General features: G+C 47.4%; 1 protein-coding gene across 1 annotated transcript in view; it reads right to left on the reverse strand.

The window, feature by feature from the left end:
* Positions 1-21164, reverse strand: part of DNAH2 (dynein axonemal heavy chain 2) — a 2538822-nt gene that overhangs the window by 2372273 nt on the left and 145385 nt on the right. The window contains exon 4 of the mRNA XM_086946066.1: positions 2473-2643. Within this exon, the coding sequence (XP_086802192.1) occupies positions 2473-2643 (171 nt within the window). The remainder of the gene's footprint in view (positions 1-2472; positions 2644-21164) is intronic.

The raw sequence follows: 21164 nt of genomic DNA on the forward strand, positions 1-21164 counted from the left end.
TGAATAGGACTTAACTTCTCATAATGGAGAAATCTCGAAAGAGCTGAGAAGCAGAGGAATAATTTGTAAAGAGGGAGAATATTCAAAAGAAGTCCACATGTACAATCAAGAAGATGCAAAGTGAAAACGATTTCCCCTCCAGCATACGAGGTCCAAGAGGTGGACTTAAATTCAGTGAATCTCACCCTGACAGCCTACCATCCTAAAACAGGAGGTGGGTACTCTGAGCTACCTTAAGTCACAATGCCCCATTATGGGCTGATTCTTCCAAGTCATAGGACTTTGTCTTTATTTGCATTCTTGAAATTAGCTTTATGACACTTGTTAGCTTACAATTACTGGTGGGACCTTTAAAGAAGAAATCCTAGCACCCATATACAGTGTTTACCGAGTTGTGTATGGCTATTCCTAATGTGAGAAAAATCTCAACCAAGCAGTGTTCTTTAACACCAAGGTAATTCTATGTGGATTAAATCCTCTCACCAAGACTGCTCCAAGCTTATGTGGAAAGTCTACACGTATGGGAACCTACACTAACTTGAAGCGATTGTGAAATAGAGCCTCTGATTGAGTTTATTTAGTCACCAAGAACCACCAAGTCATAGTTCCTCCCATACTCAAGACATAAAAAGAGAAGCAAATCATCTGTGGTGGAGAATAACAAAATACTGTCAGACACCAAGTTCATTTGTCATAAAGGAACTGAAGTGTGTGACTATGTACATTGAGAAAGCAGAGCTTAAATCTATATACTGTATGGAGTCCTCAGCATAATTGTTGGATGGAACTACATTCAACTAAAAATAAAAGACTACTCCATCCACTTCTTGTCCACAATCTCCACGTAAGCACCAATGTCTATTTTAAATAGTGAATGGTCAATGTTTGTATGGCGCTGGGTTTGTGAGCTACTAATTTATTACATTGCTGACCCATGCCCCTTTTAAAAAAATACGTATCTATTCCATGGGGGAAAGTGTGTTTCTTTCTATGCTCAAATGTGTTCAGATCACGTATTCTACAGAAACCAAACCATGATTTCAAAAACATAAGAACAGTCCTGAACTTCTCATCTGTGGAAAAATCACCAAAAAAGGTATTTCTCCAATTCTCTCACACAGTTCAGCCAATAATTTACCAAACCCCACCCAACCTGCCTAGTTCCCCAATGGAGACCAGAAACAGCTACCCTTAAAATACTGGAAAATATCCTAAATATAGTTGATGAAGTTCTAGTGCCACGGGACCCGTCAGCAGCATTTCACACCTGTAACCATAATACACTAATCATCATCATCATTATGTCAACAATGGAGATTGCGGGGCAAGTGCTGAACTAGGTCTCTTCCTCTCTTCTTCTGCAGATCCGAATTTGTTACAACTGACTTTTGAGATACCATACTGCTACTAATTAACTTCGGCATGCATCAAGCCTCGATCTAATCACCGCCCCTCTTCAACTTCTATTAGGAGCAACTACACTCAAAGCTCCAAGATAAAAATAACTATCATACACCAATATAAAGACAAGACAAAATTGTATCTCAAATCTTGCAGACGTATTACGAGTATAAATCTACATGGAAACCCTTATATATTGTATGGCTTTTTCCTCCTTGAAACTAAACCCAACAAAACCAGTGATTCTCCTCTATCACTCCTGAAACTTTTCACCAAATGTACAAAAAATGTGGATTGAAACACTCACTTGGCATCTCATATTACTTGGTCTATTACTGTGCATTTATTAAAAAATTAACAAAACTAAGCATCCCTCCAACTCCTTCAAAGGATCTAGATCAGCTGTACAAACACGGTTTTTCCTCAGCTAGATTGAGGTAATGTTATTTTATCTAGGCTTATTCATTCAAGAGTAGACTCTCTTAGGGCCATTCGTCATATGCCTGCTTGCCTTGTTAAAGGTGCTAGACAGTGAATCACTTTAAACCGATTTTGAAATCCTTCACTGGCTCGCCTCAGAAGCAAGAACACAACTTAGGGATTCATGCATTATTACCAAGTCCTCCACTTGGGCTTTCCTAGCTAATTGGAAAGGAGAACTATACCTCAAAGGAGGAAAAAAGAAACTAGAAGTAAAAAGTTATCAAGTTCTGGAAATTCCAAAAACAAAAGATCCACATTGATGGGCCAGTTCTTCTCTTGCTTAGCTCCGAGACTTTTGAATCGACCTCCGTATGATTTAAGACTCAACTCTGGCTTGCTACCCTCCTGGAAAAAGTTTAAAACACATCAGTTCTCACTGAAGTTTAATTTCTAACTCTTGTCGTTGCACTCCTTCTGTTCCCTTTTTTGCTTATTTCTGAAAGGACAGTTTCATTTTTATATAAAAATCTCCATGCCCTTGTTAAACAGTCCATGCTGTGACTCAATAAATAAATCAACACTTCAAACTACTCAGTGTTCCCACCAACTAGCCAAGCCATCTAAAACAAAAAATAAAAAATACATTACCTGTGTTGGCATTTTCAGTTCAACCTTCAGCCCTGCAACTGGGTCTAAGTACACAACAAGGAGATTCTCGCCAACGTTATCCAAAAAGCGATCCATGACCATGTCATGTTCCTCCGTCCACACTATATTTTTCATGCCGCTTAATGCCACACGTTGCTTGATGTTGGGTTTCTAAAGAGATATAAAAAAAAAAAGCTCAGCTAGCCTGCAATCAAATCATATAGCACAAGACATCCAGATGTTGTGGTATATCAACTTTTTTTACAGCCACATGCTACAGCAGTGGCCATAAATACATAAATAGAGGCGGGTTTGAAGATTGCTACTAGAAAAACAGCCAGGTCTTGACATTTCTTATGAATTGATATTAGCTCTGATAGCAGCTCTTTAGTCACTGTGACAGAAGGAAGGAGTATTAGAGGAAAGCACCAAGAATCAAGGGGAAGGAACGGTCTGATGTGGTGATGTGGAAAACATGGCTGTTCCATTAAGAAACAGTTTCCTGAGTAAAGTTTGAGTGAGCCAGTGTAGTGGAAAGCCTTCCACCAGAGTAATAGATATTATAGCCTTATAGGCCATCTCCAGCTTAAAGGCCCCGAGCCGAAGGCGAGGGCCTTTAACAAGGGAGAGGGACTTTAATAGCGGTATAGCCCATCTACGAAGGGCTATAAGGCTATTAGAACATTCTGTCACTAGAGGACAGAATCTTCTAACAAAAAAAACAAAGCCTTTTGGGAGCGTGAGGGGATTTGAATCCCCTCTGGTTCCCTGAAGCCTTTGTTCACAGCCAGAGCTGTGAACAAAGAAACATTGGAATGTTTGAGCTCCAGGCTTATACCAGCCATTATAAGCCCAGAGCATTGTTTTCAATGAAGCTACCAACATTCCAATGTTCTAATATTTCTTAAAGAAGGTATACAAAGGTATGCAGGGAGTCTTAAATTTAATTTTCCTGAAGGTTGGAAACCTCTGCAGGGTCTTGAGAGCAGAAGTTTGATCTTGGCAGCTCCTGCATTTTGTTTACAGTCAACTAAGATGCTAAATGGGAAGGGACAGAAAGAAGCTGTTGAAACTTTAGAAACGGCTGGAAAAGAGGTTGTTGAGAAGGGTTACTTTGTGATGGAAGGAATGGCTGGATTGTTCTGAGGATTTTGAGATGGAAAAAGAAGTACCTTGGGACACGTTCACACGAAAGACAATTGAGAGATTCTGATATAGGATAGATCATACATCAAGGACAAAACCAGAAGAAGCTGGATGGGGGCATGGTGACTTGGAGAACGGAGAGTGAAAGTGTCTTAGTGAAGGGGGTACAGGACATTCTTCTAAAAGTTATAACTATTAATGAGAGATATAATCTTAGGTTTAGATGGGAAAGTTGGATCTTTCGGACATGGTTGCCCCCAGTTTTGGCCTGGTGTCAGTGTATTTAGACTGTAATACACGGAGATCCTGCTAACCAGGACCCAGTGTTGGTGCTCTCTCCTCTACATTGACTGGTAAGGTCTTTGTACACCCCACAATTGGCATACTGGTATACCCTTGTAAGTCCTTAGTATATGGAAACTGATGTACCCTGGGCATTGGTAACCAGGAGTCTCCTATGGGCTTCAGCATGTATTATGCCACCCATGGCAGCCCAAGCAAACTTTGTCTACAGACAACATATTCAAATAGAGAGGCAACTACAATCAGTTATCAGTGTTATATATATACAGGAAACAAAATATAGCTGGTCAAAGATCTTGGTTGGTGATACAATCATAGCTGGTCAAAGATCTTGGTTGGTGATACAATCACTTTGCTTTATTGTATTTTTTCAAACGGATGCAGCCAACGCGCTTCGCCATAACAAGGCTTTATCAGGGTGAAAGATCTTCACCACTCCAGAAGATAGACTTTATTGCCCACATTTGAAAGAACGTACAGTAGTCTTTTACTAGTTGTATCATAGGCCAAAAGTATTGTCCCAGTGGTCCATTGGATTATTTCAGTAATATGAAGGCATAAGCAGTGTTTTGCCCGTGCGTATACTGTCACAATCCCGTGATAATCACATTAGTAGTTCACTTCTCTTGGAAAGTGAAAGCAACGAATCTTGCAATCAACATGTGCCAAGTTACAAGAAACCTGCATCTTATCTAAGGACATTAGGAGTGCAATTGCGTCGAACACGACCCACGCATACAGACAAAGAGGGTTTGTAAATAGGAACCTCATGACTGACGATCGTTTATCCAAGTTGGCGCATGCTGTCCACAAGATTCACTGCTTTTACTTTCCAGGAGAAGTGAACTACTCCTGTGATTATCAAGGGATAGTGACAGAATACGAACAGGCGAAACACTGCTTACGCTTTCATATTACTGGAATAATCCAAGGGGCCACTGGGCCAATACTATTGGCCTATGATACAACTAGTAAAAGACTACTATACGTTCGTTCAAATGTGAACAAAAATGTCGATATTCTGGAGTGGTGAAGATCTCTCGCTCCGATGAAGCCTTGTTAAGGTGAAACGCGTTGGCTGCATCCGTTTGAAAAAATACTAAAAAGCAAAGTGATTGTATCACCAACCAAAATCTTCGACCATCTATATTTTGTTTCCTGCATATATAAAACTGATAACTGATTGTAGTTTCCTCTCTATTTGTATACATTCTATGTTTATGTTTGGTCAATGAGCAGCTGACCATTGAGGTGGGCAACGTGGTATTTGAGCATGCTATTTGTGGCTATTTCAGGTAATGCGACTTTGTCATCACAGGCTGCTTCCCTCGTCTTGTCCAAACTGTGTCTGCAGGCCTGCCATTGCAGCAGGAGTGAAATTCACTTCAGATATAAAGTTTACATTATATCCCAGTCACTGCACTTAAAACCTATAAGTCACCCCTAAGGTAGACCCTTCAGCCCAAGGGCATCAGCAGAGGCACCCTATAACCCCCGGACCAAGTTCTCTGGGCTTTGTAAGTGCGGGGAAGCCATTTTAAGGTACGTAGTGGACACTGGCAAACTTGAGATGTCAAACTACATAATGGCTTCACCGAACCTGGTCATGTTTGGTATCAAACATGTTGGAATCATCCAAGGCCACTGATTCGAGTGTTAGATGCATTGTACCATGTACTGGTGAGAGGGCTCCTTAGAGGACCCCCAATGCCTACCTGCATAGCCTTAAAGGGTCTGTGTGCAAGCCAGTGCTGGTGCAGACCCCAAATAATGTTCTGCCTTCCTGGTGAGCCTATTTCTGGCAGGGAAAGTCATACCAAAGGAATTCCTCTAGAGGAGAGGTGTGGCTACCTCTCCTTTAGAATAAGGTGTCTCTGAACTAGGGAGGGGGTGTTTCCGAGCGCCATCAAACTGCTTTGAAGGGCACATTTACTGTCCTCCTTGCATAAACCAGTTTTACCCAGTTCAGGAGCCCATGGCTCCCTCTCTGGCATGAAACTATACAAAAGACAGGGGAATGACCACCCCACTGTCCAGCACTTTCCCCCAGTGAGGTGCCCAGAGATCCACCAGGTGGCTACTTGATTCTGCCATCTTCAAAGCAAGATAAGCAAAGGCCGCTCGAAGCATCTGACGGGTCAGACCATCAGAGTAGCATCCCTGACACCCCCCCCCCCCCCCCCCCGGATAGGTTCGTCACCACAGAAGTTATACAACCCCTTCCTGGGTTACTTAAGGGTTCCCCTGAGGGAGGGACCCTAGATTTGTCTAAAACAAGGATTCCTCTGCAAGATTCGTTTTCAGAGTCCTCCACAAGACTCTTCTGCTCCTGGACACTGGACTCTGCTTTCGGGCTGTGCCAGACTCAAGACAAGACTGCTCCTGGTAGGAAGGCTCCTACTGTAACTTTGTCTCTGTGCTTTGCATCCATCCTACTACATCTGTGACTGTGCATCCTTCAGAGTCACAAGGACTCTGTGTGAATCAAGAACAGCTGGAAGGAATCTCCCTTGGAGTGAAAAAGTCACTCCCCTGCATCCGCAGGCACCTCAACGTCGACGACAAGTCAGTGGATCCTGCCGTCCCATGGACTCTTCAAGGCTCTACAACAAAGGTAGTGATTTGGTAGTTCTCCTGAGGCCTGACCTGTCATCTATGCAATTCGAAAGACTGCGATCCCTCGTTGAGCTGCTGGAACTGAGTCCTTGTGTACCATCTCATTCTGACTTTGCCAAGGCTCGTTGACTCTCCAGTACAAAGATCTTCGAGCTCCAGGAAGCCCCAGCCTCAAGCATCACCCTGCTGCAAAGGCATCGTCCTCCTTGCATCACCTGTAATGTGGGCCTCCATCTTTGCTGTGCTGCTGAGGCCTCCCTGCAATTCCCTGTGCCTGCTGCCAGAGGGTTCTCCTGGGGTCTCCCTTACTCCTGCTGGTTCTCCTGCTTGATGTGGACCAGTTCTAACATAGCTGTGCTGGGTGAGTTTGCTAGACTTTACTGCTCCTCCTCTTTGCAACTTTTCCTGCAACGTGTCTGCTGCATTTGCCAAGGCTTGTTGGTGGTCCTGCTGGCAACTGACCGTCCTGCATTTCTTCGACAGTCGTGGGGCAGCTCGTGTATGGCTCCTGTATTCTACACCGTTGCCAAGACTCCACAGTTCAACTCCAAGACCTCCTTCTGCAGTGAAGTAACCCGAGAAGGGTGAGCATGGTGCTCCTGCAACTACTGGACGACTCCAGGTGGTTTGAACCCTTTCTCCTCTCTCTCCTTAGGTGCTCCTCGTCTGGAATCCACACTTGGGTTCCACCAACCCTGTGCACGGGTCACAGTAGCAGCTGGACTTCTGAAGATCCCCATTGACTTCATCAGGCAATTAAGACACCACTTCACAACTACACACCTGGGCTCCCTGGTGTAGGTTTCCTGCTTCTCTGGGTATCCATGGGTGGGGGTGTTCTCCAACCTCCCTGGCTCCAAAGGGTTTCCTCCGAGTCTTCTGGGAAGGGTCCTGAATCCTGAAAATCCTAACCGGGACTTCCCCATGTTATCCGGACGCCTAGGGACTCCTAATTACTTACCTTGGGTAGTTCCGTGCTGCCCCGGGCCTACAGATCCTTCGGCGGTAGTCTTGATTAGGTTCCTCTTTCGCATTCCACTTACTTAGTATATGGTTTGCCCTCCCCCATAGGGGTCCATGTGTTTTATGTGTTTTACTTACCAGTTTTACTGATATTGTTATTGTGTTTGCATATCTCCGGGTAGGAGATATACCAAAGCAGTGTAATGTTGGAGTGTAATACATACCACAGTACTTTTTCTAACACTGGTGTGGTTCTTTCCAGTGTAACATTCATTGGCTGACTAGTACGGTAAATGCATCCGCTTAACGCACTCGTGGATAAGCCTTAGCTGTTCTCCACAGCTACCCCTTGTAATCTTTGCTTCTCAGGGACCTCTTAGACTATCACTAAAGGTTGCCTGGACTCAGTGCAGGGAGTATCACCAATAGGTGTACACCATATGCTGAGCCTGCCTTCTACAAGATGGGTTTATCGCAACCACTTTGTTTGCATCTTGTTATTGGGCACAAGAAGGGAAGGACTATGGGCTGAGAGTGAAGAGGCGATGTTATAGTCAAATGCAGCATAACGTGTGTGTTATCACAAACAACTACAAGGAAAAACAAATGATCTGATGACAATTAGTCATTGTTGCACACTGAAAAGGAGAGGGAAGAGGATCTCACATGTGACGGTAAGAGAAGGGGTGGAAAAGGAGAGAGCCGGGTGGACTGGGGGCGGTCAATCAGGAAAAAATGTATCCACTTTGCAGCGGAGCCTTGAACCAGGCAAGTGTTTGGAGACTCTAAAGTCGGTTATCATGGTTGAAGGTACTGATTATGCCAGAAGGTGTTAAAGAAAACATAGTTGCATTTACTAGAAATGCCCCCACTGCAGATATCTATAGGGCTCACGCATGGAAATTAGTCAATACTGTTACAAAACCTTATAGTTTGGACTCTGCTGGAAATATGCACTGTTGAGTAAGGCCTCAGAAGTCAATTTCTCTGCATGAGAGTCTATACTGTGGCCCTGATTGTGCTTTCATGGTTGCGTATGCTTATTACTCTACTCTACGCCTTGTGAATAACAGAGAGAATCCCACGTCGAAGTAGTAAGAGCTGAGCAACTTACTCGTATAATGCTGGTAGTGGTACACCGTGGAGTTTCTCTCCGACTTCTATCTTTATATTCCCTGTGCTCTAAAAGCAGCGAACTGCCTAAATGATTCCCTGATGCGTGGGCAGAGCAGTCTTCCAAAGTTCTTTAAGGGTAAGTGCAATTTGCACTGTTTTGCAATGGTTTATATGATGACATTTCCTGCTTTTATTTATACTCTAAATGTTCTTCGTCAGTTGTATTTTTAGTTAATTGTATCCGCAATTTGGAGATTTGTTTTAATATACAGTACGTTACCTAACTGAGCATGCTTTTAGTCATTCTAAAATCATGACATTTCTATAAAAACACATATTCCGGGATAACATTTGTGGCCTGAGATATCCTAAGTTCTATTAAAAAAAAACGAGAATAAGCATGTTGAAAAACTAGGATACAAGTAAGCAACTTTTCTTTTCTGGGGCAATAGCTGCCTAGTTGTTGCGGAGATTCACAGGCATCCGAGAACCGTTCTGGCACAATATTTCCATTTTTGTGACTCGCACATTTTTTAAGAGAGGGGTAAATCCTTAACTAGAAAGATGGTAAAGACACAAGTTTTCCTTGACACTACATCAAGATACTGCTTTAGGAAGAGACCATAGGATAATTTATTCTGTTTTATCTATGCAGGTGGGGTTCCTGCAATCAAAATAATTCCACATTTAAACCAATTATTTATTTCTCCCATAACATTTAAGGTAGACATCATGGTAAATATCTTTAGGTTACAAATGATTGTCTGCGGCCAAGTATGGTATTTGGTCATTTGCTGTCTTGGTAGACCAGCTTGAATCCCCCTATCTTCACCGAGCCACTTTTATATTGAGGTGGTATAGGTCTGTGGATGTCCCTGAAACCACGGATTTATATGACGCTTTCCCGGGGGTGATCTCTGCCTGCTGTAGGTCTTATGAGGGATATGTGGCGGGATTGCATTTCGTGACTTTTGGATGATGGCTTATTCTGAAGTCTGTCTAGCAAGATCAACTATTCCTCTCTAAAAATGTATTCTACACTTTGCAGTTATGGTTGCGTTCCTCTCTATTGTGTTTGAAACTATTTTAATTTTTTGTATTTATTTGTTCATTGGCATGCATTCTTTTTAGGTCTTGCCTGAGCCGGCACGCATGCGCTGCTCTGCGAGGCTTACTGTAAGGACTTCCAAATCCCAGAGCTTTTCCTCATGTTATGCCCACGCATTTGATTGGCCATTGAGTAAGACTTTCACAGAAGACAGCAGGCAAATGGCCAAAGGCTCGGGTATGTCCCGCCTTATCCTTAAATGTCCCTTCCCTTAGCCTATGTGTTTCGGGAGCGAGCGCAGTAATTAGCAGCGCGCAGTGTGCCAGCTGCACGGTAGGCTGCATTCCAGTACCAGGTTACTTTCGCCGCAACTGTGACAGAAGCCAGATATAGCACCCCTCCTCCATTCCTCTTTCCCCTCAGCTGATCCCTTTGTTTACGAGCAGTTGCTATCATGCTTCCCACCATATAATGCATACTGTATACACAGAACTATACAGCGCTTTGAAGCCCACTGGGTCAGTATTGCATGTTATAAATTTATAACCTACTGTTCATGGTCCTTTCTGCATACAATTATTTATTAGCTCTAACAGTTCATTTTCCAATATTATCCTGAGAGAAATGTTGGTATCGGGTGTATTTTATAAAGTGAATAAGATGAGAAGTTCTTTGAAGCTGACAATTCTATTTCACAGCTGGGACACTGAGGATGTTTCTAGAAACTGCAAAATATGTACCATGAAGTTTCTTTTCCTGGTTGCAGACCAGCGTTATTATTTCGTTTAAAGTTGCTTTGCTGCACTGTGGAATGTTATCCTTCGTACACGAGTCTCTCCTCCTTCGTGCTATCTCTTCCCAGGCCCCCGGACGCCCTCCCATTCGCACATAGCTGGCGTGTGGTGAGAACTTGCCATTTGCAGTTGATCGGACCCGCAGCATTCATACTTACAAACTGAGCACAGATACAGGCAGCTGGACAGCCACGCATTCTTTCCTTAATGACCCTCCATGGTCGCCAGCTTTACTCTCAGGATTTTACTGATCTTGCTTTTATAGTCACGAGCTTGATAAAAAAGAGAAACATCCTTATCTTCATAGTACTCTCTTTAAGGGCATGCTGGTCACTGCTTGAAAGACTGTTAGGGCTGGAGAAGAGTCAGTCACCTAAAGTGGAAAAGCCCCGGGTCCTCAAGGCCAGTCCACTTCCGGTGACTTTCACCATAGATAAGTTGTTTTCTGAAAGGGGCCTTTTATGTCTAAAGATTATAACCAAAAAAGAACTTCTACTTAAAGTAGGTTTGTAGCAATGCTCCGATTTGCAAAATCGAATGTTGCTACTGCAGTAAAAGCGTTTACACTATACCAGTTAAGTTGATGCCAGTAAAACGTAAAAGTTTGAGTTAAGTAGAGTTGCTTTTTATTATAATTGTTTTCCCGCCTGAACATATTTTTTGTAAAATGTCCAGCAATGGTTCTTAACAGTGCCCAATCATTGACTAAACGCTAAACCGTTTTTCTGGGATACAGTACCGGTGGAAAGTTTAAATAGTCCCTTTTCTTTCATATTAGGCCTAACAATTATGTAGCACCTCATCCACCTGATGCGTCTCAAATCGCTTTCCTGAGTCGAGTAAAAAACTACTCTGTTGCTTATGGTTGGCAGCAGGAGACTTAATAGAGTGACCCATTCAGGAAGAATTTGGGTGTCATGGATTTGTCAAATGTTTCAAAACGAAAGTGCAAAGGCACTCAGCACGGACTAAAGCAGAGAGTGATGTAAACAAGCATTTGCAATGCAATAGGTCTCGCATTTACGCGCGTTTAGTTATTGCCTTTGTAAATGACATCATTTTTATTTATGTTTTAAAAACCAAAATCAAAATGTTAATGTTAATTAAACTTATATAGCGCACAGCTGTCTCAGCGAAAAGGCGTACCGGCGCTGAAAGCAGTGTAACAAAGAAGCTAAGAACTAGGCCACGGGGAAAAGGTATGTCTTAATGGCCTTTCGGAAGGCCAGCAGGCTATCCAGACTGCAAATCTGAAAGGGCAGGGATTTCCACAGTTTGGCTGCCAAACAGTGGAAGGACCATTCCCCGGCACGGAGACGGTTCACTTGAGGAACAGCAACCAAGTATTGCCCCAAGTAGGGCAGCTTTTGCACCACCTCTGCCTGATTAGCCCCTAAGAGGAGCGAGCTGGCATAGTCCAGTCTAGATAAGCTAGCCGCTTGGACGGTCAACTGACGGGTGGATGGATCCAAAAACCCCAGCAGGGACCTACGTCCCCGGAGGAGGCCGAAAAAAAGTGCCGGCCACCTTCTTAGTGTGCTCCTGGAAGCGGAGTCCATCCATAGCCGTAGGTTTTTTTACCACCGCCTTTGGGGTGGGTGCACTACCAAGTGTTTTGGGCAACCATTGCTCACTCCATAGTCCCTTGTCTTTCCCCACCAGCAAAAAATAAACGGCGTAGGCATTTACAATTTATTTTTTTAAGGTGGTTAGTTTGTACATAATGTTTACTTGGTTATACATAAGGTAACAAAAATGCTTATTACACTTTATTATAACTTTTCAACATACTGCACAGCAGGTACACTACTCTACAACATAGCTTAAACACATCGGCAAAGCCAATAGCTCTGGCAAAACACTTATAAGGCTCCAAAGGTGAGACCTATTGGCTATGCGAATGCTTGTTTTGCATTGTGATGGTGCTCCTGTGCACCTTGATCCAGGCACTCTCTGCTTCATCTTGCCTGCCGTCTGTCGAGTTCTGCTATTGCTATTGATAATTAGCACTTCTAGGTGCTTCATATGGTCGGTGTGAGAAGATTATCTGAACTTTTTAACTTTTGCTTTATTCACAGAGCCTTCTTTGCTTTCTCCATTCAGGTAAACACTGAATTAAATAAACTTTCATTTTTTCAGGCTGCTCGGATCAGATGGGGGGGCTGAAGCAGAGTTTGTGTGAGGACCCCACCTATATGAAGTTCTGGCTCTGCAAACAAAAAATGATGTTAACAAAAGAACAGGTCATCTCAACAGTACTTCCACGTCATTACAAAGTACGTGCAGGGGAGAGAAATTCACAATAGAGTAGGAGAGGGGGTGGGCATTAGTCTGTTTTTGCCTAGAATTACACGCTACTTACTTGTAACACCATCATGGGTATCTTCATTAAAATTAAAACACGATCCCAGTATATCGCAGAATCCTGAAACGGTTGCTTTACAATTAAAAATGTCATTCTAGTCAAAAGGGAACACTCGCTTATTATTTTTTAATAGAAATACAAATTTAAATGTACTTAAACAAATGAAAAACAATAATTGTTCACAGAGTAAATGAATCGTTCTGCTGACTAAGGGGCCTTATTCAGAGTTTGGCTAATTGAATCCTCTGTCGCAAACGTGGCAGACGCACTGTCTGCCGTAGGTCATTAATTGTAATATGGCGGCCGGAACAACCAGAACGTTGTGAGGGACTATCCATACATGCCAACATTTTAGAAGAGGAAAGCGGGAGTTTAAAAATAAATAAAATAATGATCGGGAGAATGTATTGCCCCGATTGACTTCTATAGAAACACAGAGGCAGGCACAATGAGGCCATTTTCTACTCCAAACATGGAGTGTCCCGCTTGAGACTAATCGAGTGGCATGTATGGGCGCATCACTCCCCCCAGCGTTAAATAAGGTCCTACATTTGTTTACAACAGAAGATGAAATGAAAACTGCTCCAGCAGGCACGGAAACTCAGACAAAGGTAGAAATGCACTTCCGCTTCGAGACTGTCAATAGTGGGCATACCACGTGCGATTCGCTCCCAGCCAGAGTATACAACCAGACACACCCACTTCTCCTGTTTGCCTGCCTGCCTGCCCCCCCCCCCCCCCCTCCCCCCAAAGGGCCCACCCGGCAAGTAGTTGGACTGCGCAGTCTTTATTAAATCTTCAGATACAGAATCTTTAGTTGTTGATCAACTGTCAACACTTGACCAACTTTTATGATAAACCAAAACCAACATACATTGAAATAAAGGGGCTCGTGAAGTATACATTTGAGCCACTGGTTGAGATTGTATTGACATTTTCCTGATCTCCAGCACCACACGTTGTTGCGTGTTGTGCCAGCAGGCAACAACCAATTTTGTACTGCTCCTATCTGTGGTAACTACCAGACGTTTATCAAAAAAAGGCGGCCCCAAGGGTACTGCTTAATGCCTTGCCCCCTACGGGGGTTCCTGCGCACCAGCAACCCTCTCAAACGTTGCTTGCTACACACGCCGGCATCTCGGGTAGGGCCGGAGAGTCCAGGACCACCAGCAGGTCAGCCCCCTCTCCTGCCAGCCCGGAGCCCAATTGACTGTCCGCCCTGTTCCAGGACCAGCCAGTCCCCGCAAAAAGGAGTCCCCGCCATTTCTCTAGCCCGGGATCCCGCCAGCTCAACCTCTAATCTCAGGAATGGGTGGGTGGGTTGGTAACTTGCTGCCGCTTCCGATCCGCTTGCATCCCGTGGAGAGAGGACAAAGAGGGCTTCACCCTCACGCCCCCCAGCTTTTATCCCTTTATTGGGGAGGGGTCGCCTGCGCACCTTAGTGACGCATTCACCAGTCCTTTCGCGCTTTCGGCAATGCCCCCTCCTTTTTTCCTGACCAGAAGGTAACTGGGCTCCGGAACGAGATGCCACTAATGGCACCACGCCCCTAGGTGTGGGTGGTGCCTCCCAGGAGAACCAGTGTCCGGACACGCTGCAGATCTTCGCCTCTTAGTTCATTTACTGAAGGAGGCAGGATCTAAATCTAGAATTCTGACTCTGTATTGTTGGTTTCAATGGCAAGAAGGCTGTGTAGTTTATACATTTAATGACGACTCCCCTAAAGATTTACATTTACCCAATTGATGAGGCATGTACTTCTTATATATTCAGAAATAGATCGCCTGACCTTTTCTATTAACACAAACACGATGAAAACGTGCTTCACAACATTATTCTTAATACACACTTTGATGAGAAATCATTTACTAGTGTTGCCTTGTGTAGCAACACAATTCTGGTTTTCATGCTGCCGCTTTGTGCATCTTACCACTGGTTAGGTTGGGTATGTGGCTTTTTGTTTGAGATTGGGGCTGGTCTGGGCTTAGAGACTGTTTTATGTTTTATTTAGAATGAGCATGTGCATGAGAAGTGAGTGTGTTCAAGTTCGAGGTGCTGCAGTTCAGTAAGTGATCCTGAAACCCAGTCAAAAAATGGAAGGGTGAGGCTAGGTGAAACAGGTTAGCTCTGAAGAGAAGAGGTCAGTCAGACTGGCATGGAGGCTAAGAAAGGTTAAAGGATGAGTAAAATGATGGACAGTCTTATCAGAAAATTGTTAAGGGCGGAAGTCTTCTTTCAGGAGGGTGGACTGAGGTAGTTCCTTCCATGATTACCATAGGCGAAGGGTCTCACTTTGGTCAGGTCTGAACTGGTAGAGCGGCTACCTGGAGGGATGGAATTCCACTAGTGAGAGGTGGCCGAGGCTTTAAAGTGAGTTGCCAATTTTTTAATAGAAGCTGCATCAATGGCAAAATAAATCAAATATTCACCCTCCCAGTCAAGCGATCTGGGTTAAATCCATCGTTCTTTTGCTCACTTTGCCACCCCGGTTTGGACCCAACCATATGCACATCAGTCTTGACCCTGCTCCGCATGGTAACAGTCCAGCCAGAACTGCCAAGCCGGGTCCTCTCTGGACCAGTATCAAGCATCCTGGGATCGGTTTCAGAGTATCACCCCTCATCAGCAAGACTAGCTTGAAACCAGGGAGGGGCACAGCGAGAAAGGGACCCAGGCCTGGGCATACCCACCCCCCCTTAGTGCAAAAAATGCTGTGTTAACAAATGAGGGAGGGAATGCTGAAAATAAATCAAACATTCACCCCCAGGGGAGGAGCTTCGCGGGCAACCAAGATGGCCGCGTAAGCTCGGAGCTCCGCGGACCTTCCGATCCTCCGCAACTATCCTGCCCGTAATCCTGATCCACGAGGGTGGATACTCGTTGCTGATGGCCCCCTGAGGCGAGCACCGTTTTCAGAATTCAAATCGGTGTCTCCTACGCGGAGCTACGTCGAGTGGGACTCCGTGCCAGCTCGGTGCCATCGTCTCTGCGGACTCCGCTGCTACGTCTTGCTGAACTGCGGAGTGCCAGCCTGCTTTCGTCAACGGAGAAGTGTGCTGGACAGCGGTGCTAGTTGGGCGGCGGGGCACACCTGGAACGGTCTCCCATTGACGTCCCGGATATCATTCCGGGTTCCTGGGCTTGGACTTGCCTGGCATAGCCCTTTGTTCTCTGAGACCTAACATGGCGGGCAAGGGGGACCTCGACAAGCCATCTAATAGAGGAGGGCGCAGTAAACCGCAACAACAGCAGCAGAATCGAATTGAGCGCTACACTCAGCTGAAAACACCGCCTGCTACAGGTCCCTCTGCCAAGGGCATCCCACATTCGGGCTCGCCGGACGGCTCTGAGCCCACTTTGACCGACATTTTGGGAGCCATTACTAGTTTCCGGGCGGACATGCAGCAACAACATGAAGTCCTCACGCACAAGGTGGATGGCATGGCCGTTGATCTGTCCCTCATCAGAGCCGACTTGGGCAAAACCAATGACAGGGTCAAGAACCTGGACATCAAGACGGCCAGTCTCACGGAAGACGTTTCGGATCTGCAAACGGAGGTCCGGAACCTGCAGAGGACAGCGGAGCACTTCGCGAGGCGGCTGGATGATTTCGAAAGCCGGGCCAGGCGGCAGAACGTCCGCATTGTCGGCGTACCGGAGGGTTCGGAGGAGGCGGCGACGGACCTCCTCGTTGAAGAATTGATCAGAACACATCTGGCCCCGCCTGGCCTCAGCAACTTTTTCTCGGTGGAGCGTGCCCACCGGGTACCGGGTGGCCCGCCGAAGACTGGCGTGGCACCTAGACCCATCGTGGCCCGGCTGCTTAACTTCCGCGACAGGGATGCTGTCCTGCAGGCTTCCAGGCGACATGGCCCACTTAAATTTCAAAACGCTGATGTCCATTTCTACCCGGATTTCACCAGGACAGTTCAGCGACAGCGCCAAAGCTATTCTGGGGTGAAGCGACGACTACGGGACCTAGGCCTCAAGTACTCTATGATGTTCCCTGCTAAGCTCCGGATCGAATACGAGGGCCGTGCCCTGTTCTTCGACTTCGCTGAGAACGTCAGTAACTGGCTGGACACTCTACCACCGCGCCGAGAAGCACAGGAGGACCATGAGGGTGGCGCGGCTGGCGGCTCGGACCTATGAGACTTGGTTCTGTAATGGGTGACTAATTGATTCTCTTGCTTGCCTCAGTGGCTATCTAATGTTGCTCTTAGATGCCGTACTATCTTTCCTGTCAGTACATGGAGGGTGGCGGGAGGTGTTCGCGGAGATTCCTTACTCCCCTGGGTGTCTTTTTGTAGAGTAGTTATGGGGCGACAGGCACACTGCTGGTTGGGGGGGCTTTTTAGTCACATGCAGGGGTGCAGGGTGGGGGGTGCAATTTTGCGAGGTTTGTTGCTTGTTTGTTCTATCTCTTTTTCTTCCTTGAGGCAATGGACTGTGTGTTTTACTGTACAATGGACGTTTGGGTTAGACGGAGTCGGGTGGGGCGGGTTGATGGGGGGTAGGAAACTAAAAGTGCTTAGCTGGAATGTCAATGGATTAGGTGATAGGGTTAAGAGAGGGGTGGTGCTCCAGCTGATAAAAAGGAACATGCCTGATATTGTGTTACTGCAGGAAACGCACTTAGTGGGTAACTCTTGTAGGGCCCTGAATCGTAAGGGTTACAAAATGGTCGCCCACTCTGGGTTCTCCTCGGGCTCCCGGGGGGCGGGCATCCTTGTACGTGCGTCCCTTCCGCTTGAGATAGACGTCACCCTGCTAGATGATAGGGGGCGTTACGCAGCTGTGGCGGGGAGGTGCGTTCCCTGGCCCTGTTGTCGGTTTATGTTCCCCCTGGTCTCCAATCTAGCACCTTCCGGGACCTTGGTGGCGCCATTTTGTCCCTGCCTTCGGGCCTGCTGATCCTAGGGGGTGATTTCAATTCGGTCTGCTCTGGCGCTCTAGATCGTCAGCCACCGAGAGACCTCCCGGGTTCCCAAACGTGGCTGCCGACCTTCCTTGACTCTATGGGTCTGGTGGATTGTTGGCGGCTATTACATCCGGCGCTTCGCCAGTTTTCGTTCCTCTCCGGTGCCCATGGAAGTCTGTCCCGCCTGGACTATGTCCTCACCCTGGCGGCGCAATCGCCTGCCGTCTCTGAGGCGCGTTTTTTGGCGAGGGGCGTTTCCGACCACTCGCCGTTGTGGATCTCATTTGACTTCGGTGTCCTTTTGTCCAGCCGCCCGGCAGCGGTAAATCCCTGGTATTTCCGCAACCACAACACGCGAGCACTTTTGGCCAAGGCCATCGACCTATATTTTACAGAAAATACTGGCTCAGTGGGCTCTGCGGTCACCCTTTGGGAGGCCTTCAAAACGGTGTTGCGGGGTGAGGCCCTGGCTCTCATCGCGGCGGCCAAACGAACTCGTGATGCGGATCTCCTGCAAGTTGAGGAGGAGGTCTTGGACCTCGAGTCCCGTCTGGGGCCCGAGCCCGAACCCTCTCTCCTGCATGAACTCTCTCTGAAGCAATCGGAGTATCACGATCTCGCCACGAACGCAGCTCTGATCTTAGCGAAGGAGCAGCAAGGCCGCATTTATGACGTCGGGGACAAGGCTGGTAAATTGCTGGCCTGGCTGGACAGGCGGGAAATGGCAAGCCGAGTGGTTCCGGAGATCCTGTGCGAGGACGGAGTGGTGGTTACTGATCCGAGCGCCATCGCCGAGTCTTTTGCTGACTATTTCCGGGGGGTCTATACCTCCGGGTCAGATCGCTCCGAGGCTGACTCGGCTGAATTCCTCTCGGCGATAGACCTTCCTTGCCTCTCTGAGGAGGACAGGGTGGACATTGACCGGGACATCACTGCGGACGAGATCGCCCTGGCGATCCGCGCTCTGCGTGCGGGTAAAGCAACCGGACCCAATGGCATACCGGTTGAACTATACAAGATCCGGCCGGACGTGATCTCCCCTCACTTGAAGGACATGTTCCTCCGTGCCCGTGAAGATGGCGTCTTCCCCCTGGACCAGCGACTGGCCACTATCGTGGTTATTCACAAGGATGGCAAGCCGCGGGATGTTTGTAGGTCCTACCGCCCTATTTCCCTCCTCAACGCCGAACCCAAGATCCTGGCCAAACTGTTGGCTAATCGATTGATCGGGGTTATTAGCGACCTGGTGCACCCGGACCAGTCCGGTTTTATACCCCGCCGCAATACTGCCCTTAACCTGAGACGCTTGCACGGCGTTATGGCCAGAGTTCACGCCCTTACGGAACCGGCGGTGCTGGCCTCCCTTGATGCCACAATGGCCTTTGATTCCTTGGAATGGAATTATTTGTGGGCAGTTTTGACGAAACTTGGATTTGGACCGGGTTTCCTGGGCTGGGTGCAACTCCTTTATTCTAGCCCCCTGGCTGCTGTTACGGTGAACGGTCGCATGTCTGCTCCCTTCGCGCTTCAACGAGGCACCAGACAGGGCTGTCCCTTGTCTCCGCTCCTGTTTGCGCTGGCTCTGGAGCCCCTCGCGGCGATGCTGCGCTCGCACCCTGACTTGCATGGGATCTCCTGGTCCCCGGGCTTTGAGGACAGGGTCTCCCTGTACGCAGACGACATCCTGCTATATCTTACCTCCCCTTGCAAGTCGCTTATCGTGGCGTGCGATGTGCTCAGGCTGTTTGGGCGCTACTCCGGCCTGATTATTAACTGGGCCAAATCCTCCTTTACATCCTCAAGGGTGACACGCCGCGCCTCCCTAGAGGTTGCAACATCCAACTGGCGGGACAAGGCTTTAAGTACTTGGGGATTTACATTTCACACAACCCTAAGGCAAGGTACGACCACAACTTGCTCCCCCCGCTCCACCGATTGCGGCGGGATGTGGAGAGTTGGCGTAAGCTCCCTCTCTCGTTGATGGGCCGGGCGGCGTTATTTAAAATGATGTCCCTGCCCAGGTTCCTGTATGCCTTGCAGAATACTCAGGACCTTGTCCCGGCCCGCTACTTCAGGGAGGTTGAGAGCCTGCAGCGTGCCCTTCTTTGGGATGGACGACCCCGTGTCGCTGTCCGGAAGCTTACCATGCCATGGTATGATGGGGGCATTGCGTTACCAGACGTGCGGAGATACTACTGGGCCTCTCAACTTACCGCCATCAATCATGGTTTTTACGGTCCCGTGGACAACCCCGGTTATGCCATGGACCGCTGGCTTTTGCACGGAGGCAATTACTATCGCGCCCTATATTCTAGATCCTTTGATCGTAACCTCACAGGCCCGACCAAGGCGGCGGTCCATACGTGGCGAACGGTCACTAAGATACAGGGCTGGCAGGGCAGACTGACGAGATTTACCCCTCTCTTTGATTCCGACATTTTGGGCAAGCTTTGGCACACCAAGGGCTTTGAGAAGTGGGATCTCATAGGCATCTCGAGGGTTGAGGACATGCTCTCCAGGGGGGTGGTCAAGACTTTCCCACAGCTGCAGGCGGAATATAAATTGAGTGGTACGGAGTTTTTCCGCTACGCCCAGCTGCAGCACGCAATAGCTGCCGCCAGGCCGGAGGAGGGTGACATCCCCGAGAGCTCGCCTTTGGAGGACAGGGTGTTGGACGGGCATATGCCTGATAGCGCCATCTCTCTGTCCTACAAGAAGCTGATCAACGTTCAGGTGGACCTCCTCCAGCGCTTGCGAGAGCAGTGGGTGGCCGATGGGCTGGAACTGGATGATGAGGACTGGCAGAGTGCTGTGTCCTCCCCTAAGGAGGTAGCCATTTCCTCGCGTCTGAGATTGGTCCAGTTTAAAATTCTTCACCGAGTGTATGTCACCGGCCCCAGGCTTGTGCACATGGGCTTCTCGCCGGATGGCCTCTGTCGTCGTGGCTGCGGAGCCCTTGCCACCTTTCTGCATATATTGTGGGAGTGCCCCGTTATTGCCCCTTACTGGGAGAGGGTCCATAGAGTGATGCGGGAGGTGACTGGAGTGGAGTTAGCTGCGGAGGCGCGTAGGTGCCTCCTGAATGTTTGGGAGCCTAATGACTATGATACGGCGCAGACCCGCTGGGCCACACTGGGCAATATGGTCGCTAAGCGGGACATAGCACAGAGGTGGGGTTCTAATGTGGCCCCCCTGGTGGTACAATGGAAGGCCAACATGGACTGGTGTATGTTGCGCGAAAAGACTGTGTATACTGCCAGGGGGCGGCCTCAGACGTGGAACAAGGTATGGGGTGCCTGGAATGCCTATAGAGGGGATTTGTGCCTACCACCTGCACCGTTGCCACGGGATGAACGCTTGTCGCCATAGACGTTGACAACAGCTATGTTACTCTTGTATTGATTCTCCTGTTCTTCCTT

The sequence above is a fragment of the Lissotriton vulgaris genome, chromosome 12 (assembly GCF_964263255.1).
Source record: "Lissotriton vulgaris chromosome 12, aLisVul1.2, whole genome shotgun sequence".
In the NCBI taxonomy this organism is placed as follows: domain Eukaryota; kingdom Metazoa; phylum Chordata; class Amphibia; order Caudata; family Salamandridae; genus Lissotriton; species Lissotriton vulgaris.